The following is a 21,800-nucleotide window of genomic DNA, read 5'->3' on the forward strand; positions in this document are numbered from 1 at the left end:
AGTGTATTTTTCTTGACAGGTTTCCAGCCTTCTAGGTAAGATAAAGCACTGAAAATTTTTTATGTCTACACTGATGTTCAATTATAGATAATACATGCCAATTTTCTTCCTCCATCAAATGAAGCACCATTTTTAGATATCACCTGAAATATTTTGGAAATATAGTAGGAAGGTATTTGGGGTTAATCCTAGTTCTCGATGCTTTCTTTTGATTCCAATTTTGCAGCAGTACGGATAGAAATATTCACTAGAAAAAAAAATACCCCAGTGATTTAGATAGAGTGATAAATGCTCATACCTACAGTGCTCATAACTACAGCCTGTGAGCCAAGTCTGACCTGTGTCCCATTTTTGTTCACCCTATGAACTAAGAAGGATTTTTATATTTTTTAACAGTTGGGGAAAAAATCAAAAGAAGAGCATGATACGTGAAAATGATATACATCCCTAAATAAATTTTTGCGAAAACACAACCATACTCATTTGCTTTTGTGTTATCTGAGCTGCTTTTGCAGAGTTGAGTAGTTGTGACAGGCCTTAAGCTCACAAAGTCTAAGATATTTGCTGTCTGACCCTCTATGGAAGAAGTTTGCCAGCCCTGGTCTAGCATCGTCTGCTCGCTGCTGAATTATGACACGCTTTTCTTGTAGGTGTCTCAGCTCAACTCACCAGTACACGTCTACGGAGAAACACATCTGTTGGCACCCCATTCTGGATGGCCCCTGAGGTGAGCAGAGGGCATCTATTTCTGTGTATTTGTTGAAAGCCTTGGTACTATGCCTTTTTTATGGGAAAGTCACACACTTCACAAAACTTTCAGCAAGAAGGAAATCCTTTATCCTCATTGAACTGTGGGAGTTCTGATTTGGTGGGTGAGAGTGATGACACTTAATCTCAGGACTAAGTGACAGAGGCCCATAGAATACCTTCAGGCAGTTAGAAAAAAGGCCTTCTCCAGAAGACGCCATGTTCTCCGAGGGTCATGGCTTGGCAAGTTCATCCCACCATTGTGTAAATTAGCAGAGGTCACCTTCCCTGGATAGAGGCAGACCCAGTGACACATGGCTCAATGAAGAGACAGATTTCAGTTCCAGGTGGCCTTCAGAACAATATGCCATAGTCCTAGCTTTTTTTTTTTTTTTTAATACTGGATACATAACAACTTCTCTTGTGTGCTTTTTTCTATCTCTAGTGAAACCTGGGATTTGGGTCTAATTTTTAGTTCTGGCATCACCACAAAATCCTCTGTGAAATGACACATATAAAAGTTTGCAGAATTTCCAGGCTAGATACCAACAGACTCTGAAGCACAGCTACAGCTTTGCTTGTCAGATCAGCATTGAATTCCACAGCACTCCGGCCTGGGATCAAGCAAATGCCCTCTGTTAATAAGAGGACTTGTGTAGTCATCTCCTTAGAGATGGGGGGAAATGTATTATGAAAAACTACAAAGCCAGCAACATTAAAATTAACAGTTTTAATTTAATGAGACAAATGACATTGTTTTGTGAAACTCAGTTGTCCTTTGCAGTGTGAATCCATTTCAGAGCATGACAGCATGGATTACTTTGAGTTACTTTGTCATTCTTATTACTGCATACCGTGTGGTGATCCGGTTCTCCCATCGCTTTACTCTGTCTCAGCTGTGTGATCTCCTTGTTTAAATAGCATCTCCTTTGGCCTCTAACCGGCACATCTCTGTTGACTTGATGACAGCTTCATAATAAAAATAAATATGGGCATTGAAGTTTTGTAGCAAATGACCATCCAGATAATCTGGAACACGTTTTTTTTTACTGCAACTTCTCCCATTTCATTATTACATATAAAATTATCATTGAAACAAAAGTGAAAATGAAGTCACTCAGTCGTGTCCAACTCTTCGTGACCCCATGGACTGCAGCCCGCCAGGCTCCTCCATCCATGGGATTTTCCAGGCTAGAGTACTGGAGTGGGGTGCCATCGCCTTCTCCAACTGAAACAAAGGCAAACCATAAAAATTTTCATAGGGATCTCATGAACTCTACTTTGAGAAACACTGTAGGACAAAGTCAACATTCCTTTGGATGAGGAATGAAGCCATTCACATTCAAGCCTCTCTGCTGTCCAACCTCATCTCAGGTCACTTTTCCCCAATTTACTTTTTTTTTAATGCCTCAGCAGTAGTGGAAAAACAAGTAATTCCCCAAATCTGTCCTTATATATCATTTCTTTAAACCTTTCTATATATTGTTACATCATCTGGAGTGGACTTCAGAGCTCTGCAACTTTCCTCAATCTTCAGTTCAGTTCAGTTCACTCAGCTGTGTCCGACTCTTTGCGACCCCATGAGTTGCAGCACACCAGGCCTCCCTGTCCATCAGCAACTCCCAGAGTTCACCCAAACTCATGTCCATAGAGTCGGTGATGCCATCCAGCCATCTCATCCTCTGTCGTCCCCTTCTCCTCCTGCCCTCAATCTTTCCCAGCATCAGGGTCTTTTTAAATGAGTCAACTCTTTGCATGAGGTGGCCAAAGTATTGGAGTTTCAGCTTTAGCATCAGTCCTTCCAATGAACACCCAGGACTGATCTCCTTTAGGATGGACTGGTTGGATCTCCTTGCAGTCCCAGGGACTCTCAAGAGTCTTTTCCAAAACTACAGTTCAAAAGCATCAATTCTTCAGTGCTCAGCTTTCTTCACAGTCCAACTCTCATATCCATACATGACCACTGGAAAAACCATAGCCTTGACTAGACAGACCTTTGTTGGCAAAGTAATGTCTCTGCCTCAATCTTCAAGTCTCTCTCAAATGCTATTCCCCTAGGAAACTGTCCTTATCCTTGGCCAACAATGAGTCTCTTTTCCCTGAGTGTCCACTGCAGCCTTTACGCTCTCCATTAGCAAGATATGACCATTGTACTATAGTTATTGACAAGCAGGTCTTCTAACTGAACTCCAAACTCTAGCAGGGACTTGGGATGCTAGGTTCTCAGTGTAGTGCTTGGTAGAGTAGGAGCTTAATGTGCATCTGTTGAATGAATGAATATATTGGTTAAAAAGGAAAAATCAAGGAGAAGATGAGTTTGGAGGGTAGATTGAGGAGGGCTTTATTACTATTGATATTCACACATTGCTTTGTTGATTTTGGTCGATTTATTATTAAAGGAAAGCATAACTGAGGCCACTCAATTCTTATTTAGGGTGGCATAAGTCAGAAGATGGTATTCCCATTCCAGCCTTCAGCAAGTTGGTGTTCTCAGAACCACAGAACACAGAAAAGGGAAAGCTGCTCTTGGCTTTATACATTTCTCATGAAGTGTTGGTGACTTTTAGGTTTCAGCTGGGTTGAAGAAAATATGTGGAATGTTTCTACTAGGGGCAGTTTAGTGGCCCATGGTGAGCTTCTGTCGCCCAGATTGCCTGGAACTGGTTCCCTTCTTATCAGGGAAAGGCTAGTGTTGCATTTTGCCTGCTATAGTGGATAAATTGAGGAGCAGGCAGATTATGGTATGGAGACCTTGAGAGTACCTCTCAGGAGCCAAGTGCCCAGTTCCTGAGTATGACTCAGAGGTTCTCTCAGAATATGTGTTGCATCCAAGACACTTTGGGACCAGGCTGCAGCTCCTGGGACTCAGTCCTACACTGTCCTCACGTTTTTATTCCCCAGAGTCTTTTTGCTCCATGACCCGCTACAAGAATGTCCATAGGAAGAATCTTACATTTGTCAGTTCCATTCAAGAAACTTAAAAAAAATTATTTTATTGAAGTATAGTTGACTAACAATGTTGTATTAATTTCAGTAGTGATTCAGTTATACATATTTATATTCTTTTCTATTATGGTTTATTACAGGATATTGATTATAGCTTTCTGTGCTATACAGTAGGTCCTTGTTTTTTGTCTATTCTATATATAATAGTTTGCATGTTAACCCCAAACTCCCAGTCCATCCTCCCCTACCCACTCACCCCCTTGGCAACCCTAAGACTGTTCTCTTTATCTGTGAGTCTGTTTCTGTTTGGGTGATAAGTTCATTAATATCATATTTTAGATTCCACATATAAGTGATATCATATGGTATTAGTCTTTCTCCTTCTGACTTACTTCACTTAATATGATAATCTCTAGTTTCATCTGTGTTGCTGCAAATGACATTATTTCATTTTTTTTTATGGCTGAGTAGTTTTCCTTTTGGGCTTCTCTGATTGTTCAGTTGTAAAGAATCCACTTGCAATGCAGGAGACCCCAATTCAATTCCTGGGTTGGGAAGATCCACTGGAGAAGGGATAGGTACTCCAGTATTCTTGGGCTTCCCTTGTAGCTCAGCTGTAAAGAATCTGCCTGCAATACGGGAGATCTGGGTTTGATCCCTGGGTTGGGAAGATCCCCTGGAGAAGGGAAAGGCTACCCTCTCTAGTATTCTAGCCTGGAGAATTCCATGGACTGTATAGTCCATGGGGTCGCAAAGAGTCAGACAGGACTGAGCGACTTTCACTAGTGTGCCTTTCAACAAACTTATACTGTCCTTCTGTGAGGTCAGGGTTTGGGTCAAGAGGAGTCCTTGAAAGGATAATCAGTAATGGTTCAAATGGATATTGTCTTTGTATGGTGGCCTGCATAGTATATTGACCTTAACATGCTTTCATTTCTGCTTATGTGAATAAGTGGTATTTAGATTAAATATGGGAGAAGGCAATGACAACCCACTCCAGTACTCTTGCCTGGAAAATCTCATGGGCGGAGGAGCCTGGTAGGCTGCAGTCCATGGGGTCGTTAAGAGTCGGACACGACTGAGCCACTTCACTTTCACTTTTCACTTTCATGCATTGGAGAAGGAAATGGCAACCCACTCCAGTGTTCTTGCCTGGAGAATCCCAGGGACAGGGGAGCCTGCCATTTATGAGGTTGCACTAAGTCGGAAGCGACTTAGCAGCAGCAGCAGATTAAATATGACAGCAATGCATATAATGCCAGTGCCAGTGGGATAAAATGATTGCATGCCACAGTGCCTTTACTTTGAAAACACAGTTGAAAGATCCTTGACCGTATTTTATTTTGTATAATTTATTTAATTTTTGACTGTGCTGGGCCTTCATTGCTGCTTGGGCTTTTCTCTAGTTGCAGTGAGCAGGAGTTACTCTCTAGCTGTATTATGCAGGCTTCTCCTGTGGCGGCTTCTCTTGTTGTGAAGCACTGGTTCCAGGTCATGTGGGCTTCAGTAGTTGCAGCACGTGAGCTTAGCAGTTGTGGCTCCTGGGCTCTAGAGTAGTTGTGATGCATTGGCTTAGCTGCTGCTCAACATGTGGGATCTTCCCGGTTCAAGGATTGAACTTGTATCTCCAGCATTGGCAGGCAGATTCTTTACCAGCGGGTCACCAGGGAAGCCTCTATTTTATTTCTGAGAAATTGAACCAAATTATTTTTTTCCCTGTTGCATTTGCATTTTGATTTCACCAGCCTGAGTAACTCCAACATCTATAATAATTCAAATAGGCTATAGGCTTCAAACCAGGTAGCTGATGACATGTGACCAGACCACCGTCAAGGGTTGACTTTCAGTCCAAACAGCAGTTTACCAGGGCAGCTCGAAGCTGCACCATGAATTATCATATTCACAACACTCTCCACTTACTTTCTCTTGCCACCTCATGTAGACACTAGGAAGGCTGAAAGATGCTGAGTGAAAGTGGTACCAACTCAGCCATGTAGGAGAAGAAAAATCCCAGGGGGTGCCCTTAATATTATAGTACTTTGCAACAGTGCTACTGGGGAGTTATTGGCTGGCATAGTAAGAGTTATTCTAGAAGTCAATATCAATAGAGTTTTTTCTTTTTTTTTTTTTTAAACAAACTGAGCATGTCAGTAGCATACTGTGACTCAGCAAGATGATTTTAAATGGGAAAGAAAGATGCTCAACATTAGAAACCAAGAGTCGGACACAACTGAGTGACTGAACTGAACTGAATCATATTGCATTCTCCCTGTGTATTCGCTTTCACGTGGCCATCATGTTATAAGGACACCAGTAATACTGGATTAGGGACCCATTCTGCTCCAGTATGACCTCACTTTAATCAATTACATCTGCAGCAACCCTATTTTCAAGTAATTTCACATTCTGAGGTCCTGGGAGCTAACACCTTAACATATCTTTCTTGGAGGACACAATTCAACCTGTAACAACTCTCCAGAATACTTAGCACTCCTCCTCTGTAGTAAATAATTCAGATTTCTAAGGTAATCAGCCAGTCATTTTGAATCTACAGATCCTCATGTTACAGGTGCTAGGTTAGTTAGCTCAGCTTTGCCTGTCTGCACACATGCACACACACACGCACACACACACACATACACACCCTTCTTGCTCAGCCTTAGGTCTTTGAGGCAAACACAGTTCTTTGTGTATGTGCTAGAATGTACCAATGTTCTTCTGGATGTACTGCCTTCTCACATGGAGCCTCAACACCTTGAGGATTCTGTGCTATTCTACCTGCTCTCTGGTCAGGTATTTTGGGATTATTTCCGAGATGCTTGGTGTAGGTCACTTCCCTCAACCTAATTAACAGTGAGCCTCTGATCTCCCTCCTTGCCTGTGACTGTGGCTTGTCTCTTATATATATATGTATATATAAAACACCGGTAAAGGGAGAACTGCGTTAACTCACACGATCCTCCCTTTACCCATGTTTATTGCTTCTTTTCTCCATCACTGTCTCCTGACAGCCAGTTTCTTATAATAATATGAATAGTAACATCTCACATATGCATAGAACTTTTACAAATATTGTTTTTAAGCGCTTGCTACCTGTGAAGATGCCAGTTAGGCATGATGACATTGCTTTTATAGAGAAGGAATCTAAGGCTCTGCCAGGCTAAGTGCTCAGGAACACTGGGTGGGTAGGTGGGTAACTTGAGAAGGCAATGGCACCCCAGTCCAGTACTCTTGCCTGGAAAATCCCATGGACGGAGGAGCCTGGTAGGCTGTAGTCCATGGGGTCGTGAAGAGTCGGACACGACTGAGCAACTTCACTTTCACTTTTCACTTTCATGCATTGGAGAAGGAAATGGCAACCCACTCCAGTGTTCTTGCCTGGAGAATCCCAGGGACGGGGGAGCCTGGTGGGCTGCCGTCTATGGGGTCACACAGAGTCGGACACGACTGAAGCGACTTAGCAGGTGGGTAACAGTAACTGGAATCTTTGGGTTGTGACTCAGTGAACTCAGGCACTTCCAATACAGCCCATGCCCACTGTCAGTATTGGATTGCTCGGCCAGTGTTTGCGTTGAACATCTGCCAGATAATATCCTGGTTCATAGCAGAAAGGCACACAAGCCTGATTTATGTTTATGGTGATGGCAGGGGTATAGGACTAGTTGATCCTTAATCTACCTTTCCTACCATCACAGGTACTGAAGAATTAAACTGAGTATTTATAAATGATTGAAAACCAAAGAAAGTGACCAAGATCATCATTATTGTTTTATTGAGGATATTTGTAGACTCTGTTAAAATAATGCCTTACAGTTAGCTGGGAAGCACGGGTGGGACCATGCTGATTGTTAAAATATTGAAATACTTTTGTCCTAGATGGTAGGTGGCTGCCATCCAGAACCTCTAGAGTACTCTTTGGCCACCAGAAGTGCCTGTCTCTTTCCCTGGACACCCAGATTTCCTAACAGCCCAGCATATCCAGGGGATAATGTCTAGGAAGAAGGGTGTCTTAAGAACCAGCTTCAGGGCCATGTGTAGCTGATTGGCCGATAGTTTGAATATTTCACCTGCTCAGCAAGCATACAGCAGGAAGAACACTTGCAGTTACTGAGGCTCTACCCGTGAATGCACTGGGACTAGGATGGGTGCTTTTTTAATATGTCGTTTTATTTCATTCTCACAATGGCCCTCTGGAGTAGATACTATTTTCTTCATTTTACCACTAAGGAAAGTGAGGCTCAAAGACGTGTAGGAGATATTGTGTCCAGATTCCCATATCTGGTAAGTACTGGAGCTCTTTGACTTTTCAGAGAGCATGGGAATCCAAGTGCCATTTTACAGGTGAGGAAACGAAGGCAGAGAGAAGATACTCTTTGAGCTAGTTCAGACCATATTTGACCCCAGAATTCAGGTCTCCTAGTCCACTGGCCTTGTGTTCTTCAGCTTCAGTGTTTTCATATGGGACGTATGGTGAGGAACGTGTGTGCTGAGCTGGCTCCTCTGTCAAAGCCGTGCAGAGACGGAGGGGTGGTAGAAGAACATTCTGAAACTGGAGTATGAGCCACATCATTTTAAAAGACTTACACGAAGGACCTATCACCTGTAATTTATAGGTTGAGTATACTTTTCCCTCTCACCAAGGAGAGAAGCAGCCTATAGATTAAGCGTCCAGTTTATGTGGCGTCTTCCTAAAACAGCCAAAGTCTGTTTCTGTATTAGAAAGCAGAATTGTGGATGAAATAAACATTTGCTTCTTTTTAGAAAATTTTTTTTTCATTTTTACTTCCATCTGCTGGTTGTTGCAGACAAGAGCTAATCAGCTGAGCAGAGAAACAGATGTGCTGTGACGGCTCCAAAGATGGATCTCTCTCTGCTTGGCAAAGGGTCGTTGACAGGGGATGGTTGCCATAACAACCAGCTCACACCAATGCAGAAATATCACAGGCTTTTTGCAACCACTCTTGCCTTCATTAATTATGCCATTCTTAGCTAAACGATACAATAATGCTATTTCCTTTGGCACTGCCAGGAATAGAGATGACGAATGAGATGGTTTGTGCTGATGGGCTGAGAAAGTCATAAACCACTACAGAGCTGAAATATTATTGTTGTCATTATTACCATTTTGTTCCCTAAGCTCTAGCTAATGGGTTTGGTACCCAATAAGAATTAATAGCATTTGTTGAGTGCTTACTATGAGCCAGGCACTAAATGCTTTGTATGAATTAATTCATTTGTAATCCTTACAGCAACCCCATGAAATTACTGCTATTACTGGCTCAGTGTTTTAGAGAAAGTAAATAAGTCACAGAAAGTTCTTGTCCTTGGACAGCTGTTAGGTGATGACACCAGGATTTAAACTCAGATATTTAGCTCCAAAATCCCTGCTCTTAACCCCTATACTAGAGCAAACTGTTTATGACTACCAGTATACCAGATAAGATGAATATCTTTTTTTCCAAGTTAAAAATTATTTTAGATCAGAATTATACTTCCTAATATGTTGAGGAAAATACAATATTTCAACATGGCACTAGAAATCAGTATAATTAATGCCTCAGAGAAGGATCTGGAAAAGTAAAATAGCAAAGTTCAGAATAGAGCAATGGCACCCCACTCCAGTACTCTTGCCTGGAATATCCTATGGACGGAGGAGCCTGGTGGGCTGAAGTCCATGAGGTCGCTAAGAGTCGGACATGACTGAGCAACTTGACTTTCACTTTTCACTTTCATGCATCGGAGAAGGGAAGGGCAACCCACTCCAGTGTTCTTGCCTGGAGAATCCTAGGGACGGGGGAGCCTGGTAGGCTGCCGTCTATGGGGTCGCACAGAGTTGGACATGACTAAGGTGACTTAGCAGCAGCAGCAGCAGCAGCAAATTTTAGTTATAGCCCTGCCACTCATTTTTAAAAAGTGAATGTGGTTCAGTTACTTTAATATGGCTTCATTTTCGGTAGAAAAGATAAGAGTACAAATTTTGGAGTCATAGACCTGCGAGCAAATAGTAGGTACCCTACTTACACACCTAATTATGGACCTCAGGCGAGTTACTGAATATTCTGATTAGAAAGATGGGAGAAGTTAAAAGAGGTAAAGTGAGAAGGGAAATTAAGCAGCCTCAGAGGACAAATTGAAATGATGTCCTGAAAGTGCTTACTGCCATACTCATCATAGTGTGTGCTGTAAAAATGGTGGGGCCTGTTGCCTGAACCCTACCTTTCCTGCCCTGTTCTCAGCTCAGAGAGGACTGGCCTGGGTAGTCTCTGCCTCTGAGGTCCATTCTGTGTTTCAGAGAACACTGATGGTTTCTGGGGGAAAGAGACTCTTCCCACTCTCACATTCCGAGCCCCTGGAGTTCCTGGAATAATGAAGAGGGGATTTCTCCAGGCTCTCAGTAAGGGTGAAGTGATGACAATGGTGAGACTTTCAGGGTCCGATTTTACCTGACTCTGTTTTAAAAGGCTGGAGATTCTTGGGACCCCCACATGCCAATCACTTCACTGTGAGGAATATAGGCTTTGGTTGCTCAGGAGATTCAAGTGAGGGATTTAGAACCTTGGATCATTGACTGAAAGACCTGTGTGTCTTCCCCCACAACATTCATCTCTGAGATTCTGCAGCCATTTGTGTTCCCTGATTCCCTCCAAGTTCCTGGGTCAGCCTGTGAGAAGCAAGGATTCCCTCCCTTCTCCTTCTGGGGCAGACCCTACCTGCATTCCCAGGGTGGTCCTGTCTTTGAGGGTCCTGGAGCACAACCCAAACACTTGGGGCTGCGGTGGGTGAAGGGTCACAGTGACTAATGCAGCCCCAGGTTTCACCCTCAGCTTCAGCCCCAGCTCCCCTCTCAGCTGGAGCTCTGCAGAACCATATATCTTCTGTCACTGTGGAGGTGGGGGGCTGGCCCCGGAGGTGGTGGCGACTTGTCCATACCCTCCTCCTGGCAGATCTAAATATAGAACCCCATTTGAGGCCTCAGCTTCCAGATGTGCAGAAGCACGTGGGGACCCCAATCTGCCTCCTGCTCAGGGCTGAGTAAGACGTATCAGAGTCATAGCCTCTGTGAGCATGTCGAATTCCCAGACTGTCCTCCCACCCTTCTCTGGGGAGGTGAGGAAGGTCAAGGCACCTGTTGTTTCCCCTTCTTCACCCACCAAAGAAGAACTGTTCCCTCGGGGGCAGAAGTGTTTGCTGAAGAAATGTCAGAGCCCGCCTCTGCTCCTCCTAGGCTCCAAGTCAAATCACCCGGCGGCTACCCTCTGGTTAGTGCCTCCACTGCCCTGCCCCGGGAACAGGGACTCAGGCCCATGGAAGGGGAAGGGAGTTCACAGCTAGGCCAGTGCTGCCCTGGCTCCTCTGAACAATGGACCCTGAGCTGTGGCAGGAAAGCAGAGGGAGGCGGGCAGTCAGCATTAGGAATGGGACCCAGGGGAGCCTGGGCTGGGCATGAAGCCCGAGTAGGTGGGACTTGTATTCATGGTGCTCTATTATGTCCCAGGTTTTTTCCATACCTTTTATGGTTTTAAAAAGGTAAAGGAAATCACTCTTTGCTAGGACTGTGTGATGTTCCCAAGGGTGCCCTGGTTTGCATGGCGATGTCAGTCTGGGAGAGGACATCACCCAGAGACCACGTGTAGATAAAGGGGTGTGCCCATGAGGGAACATTCAGATGTTTTGTTCGAATTGCTTCCCTTCCTGTTTTTCAGATATACTGTAGAGGAGAAAAACTACCCGCATCCCTTCCCCCTATTAGTTTCTTATTGTGGCTCATGATTCAGTTGTGTTACCTACTGGCTATATAACTTGGGGAGAGTTTCTTAACCCTTCTGAATCTGTTTCCTCCCCTAAGGTAAGACTACCTGACCTAACAGCTGTAAAAAGAATGAAACTGTAGAACTACTCTGGTAGAATTAGATCACTAGCTGACAAAGGAAAGGCACAGTGGAAGGAAGAGTGAGGGCATGGGGCGGTGAGAGGCAGTAGAAATAACCTGCTTAAGTGGAGGGAGTGCTGCATGCTCAGAGTATGGCAGTTACTGTGGCTGTGGCTTACGATGGAACACGAAATCCCTTTGGTAGTGTCTTAGCATTCTGTGTATTATAAGAATCCCTGGGAGATGCCTCACTCATGGAGAAGACATGGACTTTGCTCCTGGTTTGGCTACAAACCAGCTCTGTGACTCAGTTATTCCCCAAGACCTCAGTTTCCTCATCTGTCAAATAGGGGGATTGTGTTAATGAATCCTAGGATCCCTTCCAGCATCCATCTCCAATTTGGGGAACGCTGCTAGGGGAGGGCGGTGGGATTCTCCTGGGTCTCCAAGCACATGTATTTCTTCAGAGTCTTTGAGTGCTAAGGACATATACACAAATTTGGGCTCACTGATTTTGCTTTCACAGGGGAATTCTGTGATACTGGTCCTGAGTCTGAGAGCAGGGCTTGCCAGTTAAGTGTAAGTAATATGTTGGGCTTCCCTAGTGGCTCATTGGTAATGAATTCACCTGCCAGTGCAGGAGATACGGGTTTGACTCCTGGGTCAGAAAGATGTCCTGGAGAAGGAAATGACAACCCACTCCAGTATCCTTGCCTGGGAAATCCCATGAACAGGGAAGTCTGGTAGGCTACAGTCCATAACAAAAAAACAACAACAAAAGTGATATGCTTCCAGGGCTTTGGGGGATTTCAGCACAAAAATTGGTGTTGTGCTGGCCTCAAACCCAGAACAGCCCCCTCTGCCCTCCGCCAGCCGTGCTGGAAAGCGGCGCTGTGTACATGCGCTCTGTGTCTTTCCTCCGCCGGCCATGGTGGGAAGCGGTGTTGTGTACGTGTGCTCTGTGTCTGTTTAAGTTGAACCTTGTTTTATTTTTCTCAAGTCATAAGCTGAGTGTTACAATCCTGACAAAAGGCTTGCAGAACATCATATTTTAATTAGAGACCTTTCTCAATTTTATGTGAACAGCATAATTTAAATTATTACTGGAAGTTTCTCAGTATACGGAATATAGATTCAGTTCTAGCCTTGAGTTTTATGAATGAACCAAAAAAAGCACCACCCCATCAATTTCAGTTCTTCTAGTCCACATCCCTTTTGGAAAAAACCCCTCAAATCTCAAATGTATTCTCCCTTGAAGTTATATTTCATCCAAGGGAAGAGATTTCATGTGCTTATTCAGTATCTCAGCTTGTAACACTTTAAGATGTTTGTATGTAAAACCGATGAATAATATTTGCCACTGGAATATTTATAGCTGCAATTTACAATTCTAGGGAAATTCTATTCTAGAAATCTTTATGATCAATAACATTTATTAATTATGCTGTGTGAATTATGTAAGCAAAATTAAGAATCCTATTTGCCTACCTATTTCTCAGCCCATCTTATTTGCCAGTCTGTTGACTGTATTTTTGGGCTCAAGGTCAGCCAAGGATTAATAGCTTTAGGTCTATTTGCTTTGCCTCTTTTTAAGCTGAATTTAGCTCTTGAGATAACAGCATTTTGCCTGTGTACTTGACTGAAATTTTAATCTTGACCTTTGGTTATAATTTTGGATCACACAATCAATTCTAGTAAGATGAAAAATCGGAACATATAAAGCAAACCTAATTGCATTTTTAATGACATTTTAAAAATTAGTGGAAAAATAAAATAGTCTGAATAACAGCTGTTGTCTTTTAAGTTTTGTAAATCATTTTTTAAAAGAGCAAAACATTTTTCCTTATGGTGGATGGTGCTACTGTAATATTATTTGCTTGAAAATATTGGTTAAAAATCACATTATTGAAAGAGATTTCAGCCCAGCAGCTCTTTGATTTGTCATTTGATAAATGGTTTAAGTTAAATAGTTTGGAGAAATCTAGGTTTTCTGAATGCAGGAGTTCATATGTTAACTACTTTTTATTCCCCTTATATCCAGTCTAATACAGACACTCTTCCCAGATAATGAAGATGTTGAGATGAGGAGAGACTGTTCTCTCGGGTTATTATAGCTCAAGTCTTTCTGCAAAGATAGAGGGTAGACCTCACCCCTGTTTTGGCACCTTTACCAGTAAGCCCTACTCTTGGTCTAGGTTGAAATGAAACTGTAATCATGGGGCATTCCATGGGACTCCGGTGGCCTGAGAAAGTAAAAGTACTATGCCCAGTCTTGTGCTTAAAATGGAATGCGGTATGGTTTAAAGAGAATTGTTTTTAAACTTGTGCAACCCTGGTTTTACAACCAAGACATCACCTTTAACCTGTCAACTTGCTGATGAAGAATCCCCACAGCCAATACATACCCCTGAGGAAGTAACCACACCCTTTCGAAGATCAAGGCAAACTTTCTGGTACTTATTTACATTTCAAGACAGAAAAACAGACAAAATTTGTTTTTTTGGTTATAGAAATAATTTGTGTTCCTTGTAGACATTTTAGAAAATGTAAACAGTCTGATAGAAGTAAATCAATAAAATATATATTACCCATGCATCTATGACCCAGTGATATCCACTACTAACATTCTGGTACCATAGAAAAAGCTGGGTAATCAGCATTTCCCTAAGCAGTGCTTCAGACAACACCCAGGCAGAAGGGGTTGCTTGGTTTACACAGGAAGAAGAGATCAGTTCAGTTCAGTTCAGTCGCCCAGTCATGTCCGACTCTTTGCGACCCCATGAATCGCAGCACGCCAGGCCTCCCTATCCATCACCAACTCCCAGAGTTCACTGAGACTCAAGTTCATTGAGTCAGTGATGCCATCCAGCCATCTCATCCTCTGTCGTCCCCTTCTCCTCCTGCCCCCAATCCCTCCCAGCATCAGAGTCTTTTCCAATGAGTCAACTCTTCGCATGAGGTGGCCAAAGTACTGGAGTTTCAGCTTTAGCATCATTCCCTCCAAAGAAACCCCAGGGCTGACCTCCTTCAGAATGGACTGGTTGGATCTCCTTACAGTCCAAGGGACTCTCAGAGCCTTCTCCAACACCACAGTTCAGAAGCATCAATTCTTCGGCGCTCAGCCTTCTTCACAGTCCAACTCTTACATCCATACATGACCACAGGAAAAACCATAGCCTTGACTAGATGAACCTTTGTTGGCAAAGTAATGTCTCTGCTTTTGAATATGCTATCTAGATTGGTCATAACTTTCCTTCCAAGGAGTAAGCGTCTTTTAATTTCATGGCTGCAGTCACCATCTGTAGTGATTTTAGAGCCCCAAAAAATAAAGTCTGACACTGTTTCCACTGTTTCCCCATCTATTTCCCATGAAGTGATGGGACCAGATGCCATGATCTTCGTTTTCTGAATGTTGAGCTTTAAGCCAACTTTTTCACTTTCCACTTCCACTTTCATCAAGAGGCTCTTTAGTTCCTCTTCACTTTCTGCCATAAAGGTGGTATCATCTGCATATCTGAGGTTATTGATATTTCTCCTGGCAATCTTGATTCCAGCTTGTGCTTCCTCTAGCCCAGCGTTTCTCATGATATACTCTGCATATAAGTTAAATAAGCAGAGTGACAATATACAGCCTTGACATACTCCTTTCCCTATTTGGAACCAGTCTGTTGTTCCATGTCCAGTTCTAACTGCTGCTTCCTGACCTGCATACAGATTTCTCAAGAGGCAGGTCAGGTGGTCTGGTATTCCCATCTCTTGAAGAATTTTCCAGAGTTTATTGTTATCCACACAGTCAAAGGCTTTGGCATAGTCAATAAAGCAGAAATAGATGTTTTTCTGGAACTCTCTGGCTTTTTCGATGATCCAGTGGATGTTGGCAATTTGATCTCTGGTTCCTCTGCCTCTTCTAAAACCAGCTTGAACATCTGGAAGTTCATGGTTCATGTATTGCTGAAGCCTGTCATGGAGAATTTTGAACATTACTTTACTAGCATGTGAGATGAGTGCAATTGTGCGGTAGTTTGAGCATTCTTTGGCATTGCCTTTCTTTGGGATTGGAATGAAAACTGACATTTTCCAGTCCTGTGGCCACTGCCGAGTTTTCCAAATTTGCTGGCATATTGAGTGCAGCACTTTCACAGCATCATCTTTCAGGATTTGGAATAGCTCAACTGGAATTCCATCACCTCCACTAGCTTTGTTCGTAGTGATGCTTTCTAAGGCCCACTTGACTTCACATTCCAGGATGTCTGACTCTAGGTCAGTGATCACATCATCGTGATTATCTGGGTCATGAAGATCTTTTTTGTACAGTTCTTCTGTGTATTCTTGCCACCTCTTCTTAATATCTTCTGCTTCTGTTAGGTCCATACCATTTCTGTCCTTTATAGAGCCCATCTTTGCATGAAATGTTCCCTTGGTATCTCTAATTTTCTTGAAGAGATCTCTAGTCTTTCCCATTCTGTTGTTTTCCTCTATTTCTTTGCATTGATCTCTGAGGAAAGCTTTCTTATCTCTCCTTGCTATTCTTTGGAACTCTGCATTCAGATGCTTATATCTTTCCTTTTCTCCTTTGCTTTTCGCTTCTCTTCTTTTCACAGCTATTTGTAAGGCCTCCCCAGACAGCCATTTTGCTTTTTTGCATTTCTTTTCCATGGAAGAAGAGATACAGGGAGATTAAATAATTTGCTAAAGTTATCCAGTGAGAGGGTGGCAAAACCGAAATGAAGATGCCTGGGTCTGGGACCTTTTTGCAACCGCCAGAGGGCCAAGTCTTTTCACAGTCCCAGAGCTTTTCACAATTAGTTTTCTCCAGCTCATGGCTAAAGAAAGGGCCAGCCTCCTCAACAGAACTCAGTGGACCATGCCCAAGGACAGATAAAGAAATGGTATGTGTCAAAGCAGTTGTGTTATCAAATTGTAGCTACAGTTTCAGCCTGTAAACTCCTTTAAGAGAGGGGAGGAGGGAGTGACTGGGGTGGATTTAGAGTCTTGAACTTTGGAACTCATTAGCTTAAAGAAGTCTAGCGAGAACTGCCCTAACAAAGAAAAGTGACTACAAAGACCAGTCAAGCTAAACTATAGTGAAAACGTATTTCTTGTCCTCAGCTCCCTCCAGAAAGAAGTTTTGGGGTAGCTCAGGTGGTAATGACTAACATTTCAGAGGCTCTAGCCCATCTCTTGGAGAAGGCAATGGCAACCCACTCCAGTACTATTGCCTGGAAAATCCCAGGGACAGAGGAGCCTAGTGGGCTGCCATCTATGGGGTCGCACAGAGTCAGACACGACTGAAGTGACTTAGCAGCAGCAGCAGCAGCCCATCTGTGGGTAGAATAGGTATTGATATTGAGCACTGAGGCGGTTGGTGCATAGATATTGCCAGAAATCCAAGCATTAGTGTCTTTCCCCTTCCTAAAATAAGCATCAATGTAGTCTAAGTGTATCAGAAAAGTCATAAGTTTGCATTTCAAGGTAGGAACGTGGACATGCTCCATTAACCAGCATCCAAACAACTGCTGTGTTGCTGAAGCTTAGCTTCCTTAACAGAGGCATTATCACAGCAACCAGCATCTTTTCATAGACCTTAACACCTTCTACCAAATATTAGCAATACAATCCACTCAAAATTCTAGTCATCCGGTTCATACCCCAGAATAATCTACTGTTTGCTAAGTAATTTGCATAGAGAAGTTAGCCTCTCATTTTGAGATACCCCAAAACCACTTATTTTGAAATTATGAAGTCAGTATATTAGAGCTGAAGGGATACTAGAGATCATTCATCCCTACCTTGCCATTTTATAGATCTAGAAAGTGAGAGCATTATAACTAAAGAACCCTCAGCTCAAAATTTTCAGGGGACTTGATCAGAGGGACCCAGCTAGTGAATAATGGAGTTCAGACTTTCTGATTCCAATCCAGAAGTTTTTCAGCATAGCTTCTCTGATGAGTGCCACAAATTGATATGGATGGGGAAGGAAGAAAGATAAGACATAATCCTCACCCTGTGTTACTTCTGTTTACTTCAGGGGTCACTTCGATGAGATCGTAAGACTGGCCCCTTTAAAACCTAGAATAAGTGATGAGGCTAAGGATAGATTAACACCAAGTGGATAAAACTACTCATTAAAACTCAGAAGCAGTATAAACACTCACTGTTATCATGCGGAAGAGTAGAAGGTTGTTAAAGGTGACTATGCAGACGTTTGTAGGAATTTATACATCCTGAAACTCAGAGACTCAATGAATCAGCATTTTAATCTTGGAGCCGATAGGTCATCAGCAAATATTGCTGTAGAACTCTCTTTAATTCAGTTAATTCTATGCTCTTAGCTTTTGCCAGATGTACTTACATACACATCATGTGAAACATTCCAGAAGACATATCTTCTTCATGTGAACATGCTTGTGAGACTCTAGAATCAACTATGGAGAATTCTTACTTTTTAGAATTTACATTCACTAGCAGTTTTTCTATTCACGATACTAGATTAAGAGAAATATCCCAGTTTGTTAAAGTTCATGATATACAACCTTGCATCTGCTTCTGGTACTTAAAACTGTGTATTCAAACTACAAACTTTGACTAGTTGTGTTGGCAACCAACAATAGAAAGATTAAACTCTACAGAGTTGTGAAATGTAAGATATATTTACTGTAACATAAAATTCCATATAGTCATTAAAAGCACATCGGTGTTTCATTGTTACCATTTAGTATATTCTGTTCCTGATCCTGATGGAATTTTGTTTTTCTTATTGAATCTACATATGGGAAAAAAAATTTCCAAGAGCACACATGACTTTTCTGTACCTAGTTAGGCATAGAGCTTAGACTCAATTTGAACTTGCTGTCAATCAGTTCAGTTCAGTTCAGTTTAGTTGCTCAGTCATGTCCGACTCTTTGCGACCCCATGAATTGCAGCATGCCAGGCCTCCCTGTCCATCACCAACTCCCGGAGTTCACTCAGACTCATGTCCATTGAGTTGGTGATGCCATCCAGCCATCTCATCCTCTGTCATCCCCTTCTCCTCCTGCCCCCAGTCCCTCCCAGCATCAGAGTCTTTTCCAGTGCTATACTGCCTACCAAACTGATGTCTTCTTCCTGACTTCCCTGTTTTGTGAATGGTACCATCATTCTCCTGGTCACCCAGGTCTTATGTTAGTCTTCCTTGGTGTGCCCCTTTCCCTAGCCTCCCAAGTCCTGCAAGTCTTCCCTTGAACTCTCTCTCTCTCACCTGTTCCATAGTCCTCATTCCGCTGCCACCAACATCATTTATACTCCTGTGATTGAAGCAAAGGCTTGCCGTAAGAGAGAGTATACACTTGTCTCAAGTATGCCTCCTCCTGGGGGCAGCAGAGCTGAGGTGGAAGGATGGAAGAGGATGAGGCGTTTGGGGTCATGGGCCTTGGCAATGCCATTTCAAACTCCCCTGTCTTCACCCCTTTAATATGACTCACAGAACCTGGGAAACCTGGTCCCAGGGCAGTGCCCTTGATTGCCGCTGCCATTCACCTTTTCTTTGTGGGGCATTGTAACGAGCGATCCAGAGAGCTCTTTGAGAGGTCACGTTCTCCTGGGGGCAAGACCAATTGACCATCTAAGCATTCTTAACTCAGTTTTGTTCTACCTAGAGACAAGGAGAATGCTGAGCTAAGGAGAATGCAATTGCTTTTTCTTCTAAAGAAACAGTTGCAGACTTTGATGTTGGATTGATAGGAATACAGTTCCAGGATGTGTTGACCGGCCATCAGCAATGTAACCTCTTCTTTGAATCCCATCACACATAACTCAGTAAAGAGAAAGGGAAAGAGACACTGTCTCTGAAGACATGGACTTTAGATGAAACAAATCTCAAAAATGTGGTTAGTTTGGTCAACATATGAGTATGGATGCTGATAATTCAGGTTCCTTGATAACCTTTGTTATTTAGAGAACTTATCATATTATGATGTTTAGATGTCTCTCCTCTGCCTGGGATCAAATTCTGTCCCTGACCATGACTAGCTACGGGTCCTGGGGAAGCTATTTAACTGTGTTGTATCTCAATTTCCATGCCTACTACAGGTAGTAATGTACCTGTCTCACAGAGTGATTGTGTGCCTACCTAGGACCATGCTGGCTCATCAGTACTTAATAATTATTTGTGAGTTATTTTACTACAGAAATTTTCTATAGACTTCTTTAGAAAGCTAAGCTTAAATAATTCCTTTGTCACATTGCTAGCTGAGTTTAGGGAAGAGTATTTGGCCGAAGGATACTCTTCTATTAATCAAACTGAGCTGAAGATCGTATGTGTCTGTCTGTGAAGAGAAGTGAAAACCAGATACACGTTTTGAATATTTTATAACAGCACTTGAGAAACGATAGGATATCTCCATTCCCACCTTTAGACAGGTTCTTGGAATTGCCTTCTGTATCCCATTCAAGATGGCTAGAAGTCAATTAGAATTTCTTCCTGGAAGTTGCAGACTAGGGGCACTAGCTACTTTTCATTATCTTGGTTGGCCTGAATTGGTCTCCCTCCAATATCCCAAGCTTTTGAAGCCTGCATCCTTTATTAGACATGCTAGTATGTACTGGCTTAGAACATTTATAAGTGTCATAGATTGTTATTTAATTTCTTACAGGTTCACTTTAAATTTCTTTTTTCTTAAATATATATTTATTTTAATTGGAGGCTAATTACTTTACAATATTGTATTGGTTTTGCCATACATCAACATGAATCCACCATGGGCGTACACATGTTCCCCATCCTGAACCCCCCTCCCACCTCCCTCCCCATACCATCCCTCCGGGCCATCCCAGTGCACCAGCCCCAAGCAACCAGTATCATGCATCAAACCTGGACTGGCGATTCGTTTCACATATGATATTATACATGCCTCAATGTCATTCTCCCAAATCATCCCACCCTCACCCTCTCCCGCAGAGTCCAAAAGACTGTTCTATATACCTGTGTCTCTTCTGCTGTCTCGCATACAGGGTTATCATTACCATCTTTCTAAATTCCATATATATGTGTTATATACTGTATACTTTAAATTTCACTTGGTGTCACTTTAAATTTCACTCGGCCATAGCTCTTGTTGGAGAAGGATACAGTCTTATTTCTCTTTTCTTCACAGGAATGTATAAGGATGGTGAACTACTTGCTGATTGATAGGTCTAAAATTATGTTTGTCTCACACATTTGGAAATGTCATTTCTGAAAGGGAAGGTGTTAAATAGCCTTCTCTGGAGATCTTTTAAAATAATGTAGTTTCTCACCTGATTGAGGTGATGAAAGTGAGGTCTTGTGGGACAATGGAACGGCCTCTGCTTCCAAAATTGGAATTATTTGAACTTGAGTTTGAATGCACATTTGAAAATAATGTGTTAAAAGTATCCTTTTAATGTGTTAAATGTATCCTTCTGTGGCAGGCGAGTCTGTTCAGAGCATGGGGCTGGGATCCATCCCAGGCCAAGGATGCAGGTACATGGAAAAGGGTTCTTTAGTTCAGAAATCAGAAGAAAAGGGTAGAGGACAATTATAAAAGTAGGAGACCAGGTCTTGGGTAAGATGGGCACGTTCACCTGGCGTTGTGAGACCAGTGAGCTGGGTCTGGCAGAGAAAAGGTGTATTAGGTTTCTGTCACTGTCATAATATTATCACACATTTAGTGGCTTTAAACAAGACATGTTTATTCTCTAGGTCAGAAATCTGAGTCTTACCTAGCTAAAATTAAATTCTCCATTTGGAAGTCTCACAGTAATCTCAGACTTAGAATGTCCCCAGTGGAGCGCATGGTGTTCAACCCAAACCTGCTTCTACTACTGTCTTCCCCGTCTCATTAGATACCATTCAGTTCTATTCTGGAATTGCCCAGGTTAAAAATTCTGGACTCCTCTTTCTTATAAGCCCCATTCAGCAAATCCAATTGACTCTACCTTCAAAATTATATTATCAAAATCTGATTATTTCTCACTGTCTCTAGTTTGGATTCCTGCAGTAGCATCTTTAACTGCTTTTGCTTCTTCTACTCGTGTGTCTTATTAATGTATCCTCAGCACAGTAGCCAGAATGCTCCTGCTAATGTGTAAGCCAGATCTGTTACTCTTCTCCTCCCCACCAGGTGGTCCATCTTACTCAAAGACCTTCTAATGGCCGAAGAGGGCAGGGAAGCCCACCCCTTTGGCCAGTGATGCTGTATGCCTACCTCATAGGCTGTTTGCACCAACACAGCTTCAAACT

The 21,800-nt window shown here is 42.6% G+C and overlaps 1 protein-coding gene across 4 annotated transcripts in view; it reads left to right on the plus strand.

Annotated features, from left to right (window-relative positions):
- The window catches only part of MYO3B (myosin IIIB), a 519,880-nt gene that overhangs the window by 101,024 nt on the left and 397,056 nt on the right, over window positions 1-21,800 (plus strand). For all 4 annotated transcript variants that reach the window (XR_015147500.1, XR_015147505.1, XM_086357182.1 and 1 more), the window contains exon 6: window positions 651-727. Coding sequence is in view for 2 of the 4 variants with exons in the window: in XM_086357182.1 (XP_086213308.1) it covers window positions 651-727 (77 nt within the window). In the remaining 2 variants the exon portion in view is untranslated. The remainder of the gene's footprint in view (window positions 1-650; window positions 728-21,800) is intronic.

Source organism: Bos grunniens, chromosome 2 (assembly GCF_055505025.1).
Source record: "Bos grunniens cultivar Pamir isolate PY7600 chromosome 2, Bosgru_T2T1.0, whole genome shotgun sequence".
Lineage (NCBI taxonomy): Eukaryota > Metazoa > Chordata > Mammalia > Artiodactyla > Bovidae > Bos > Bos grunniens.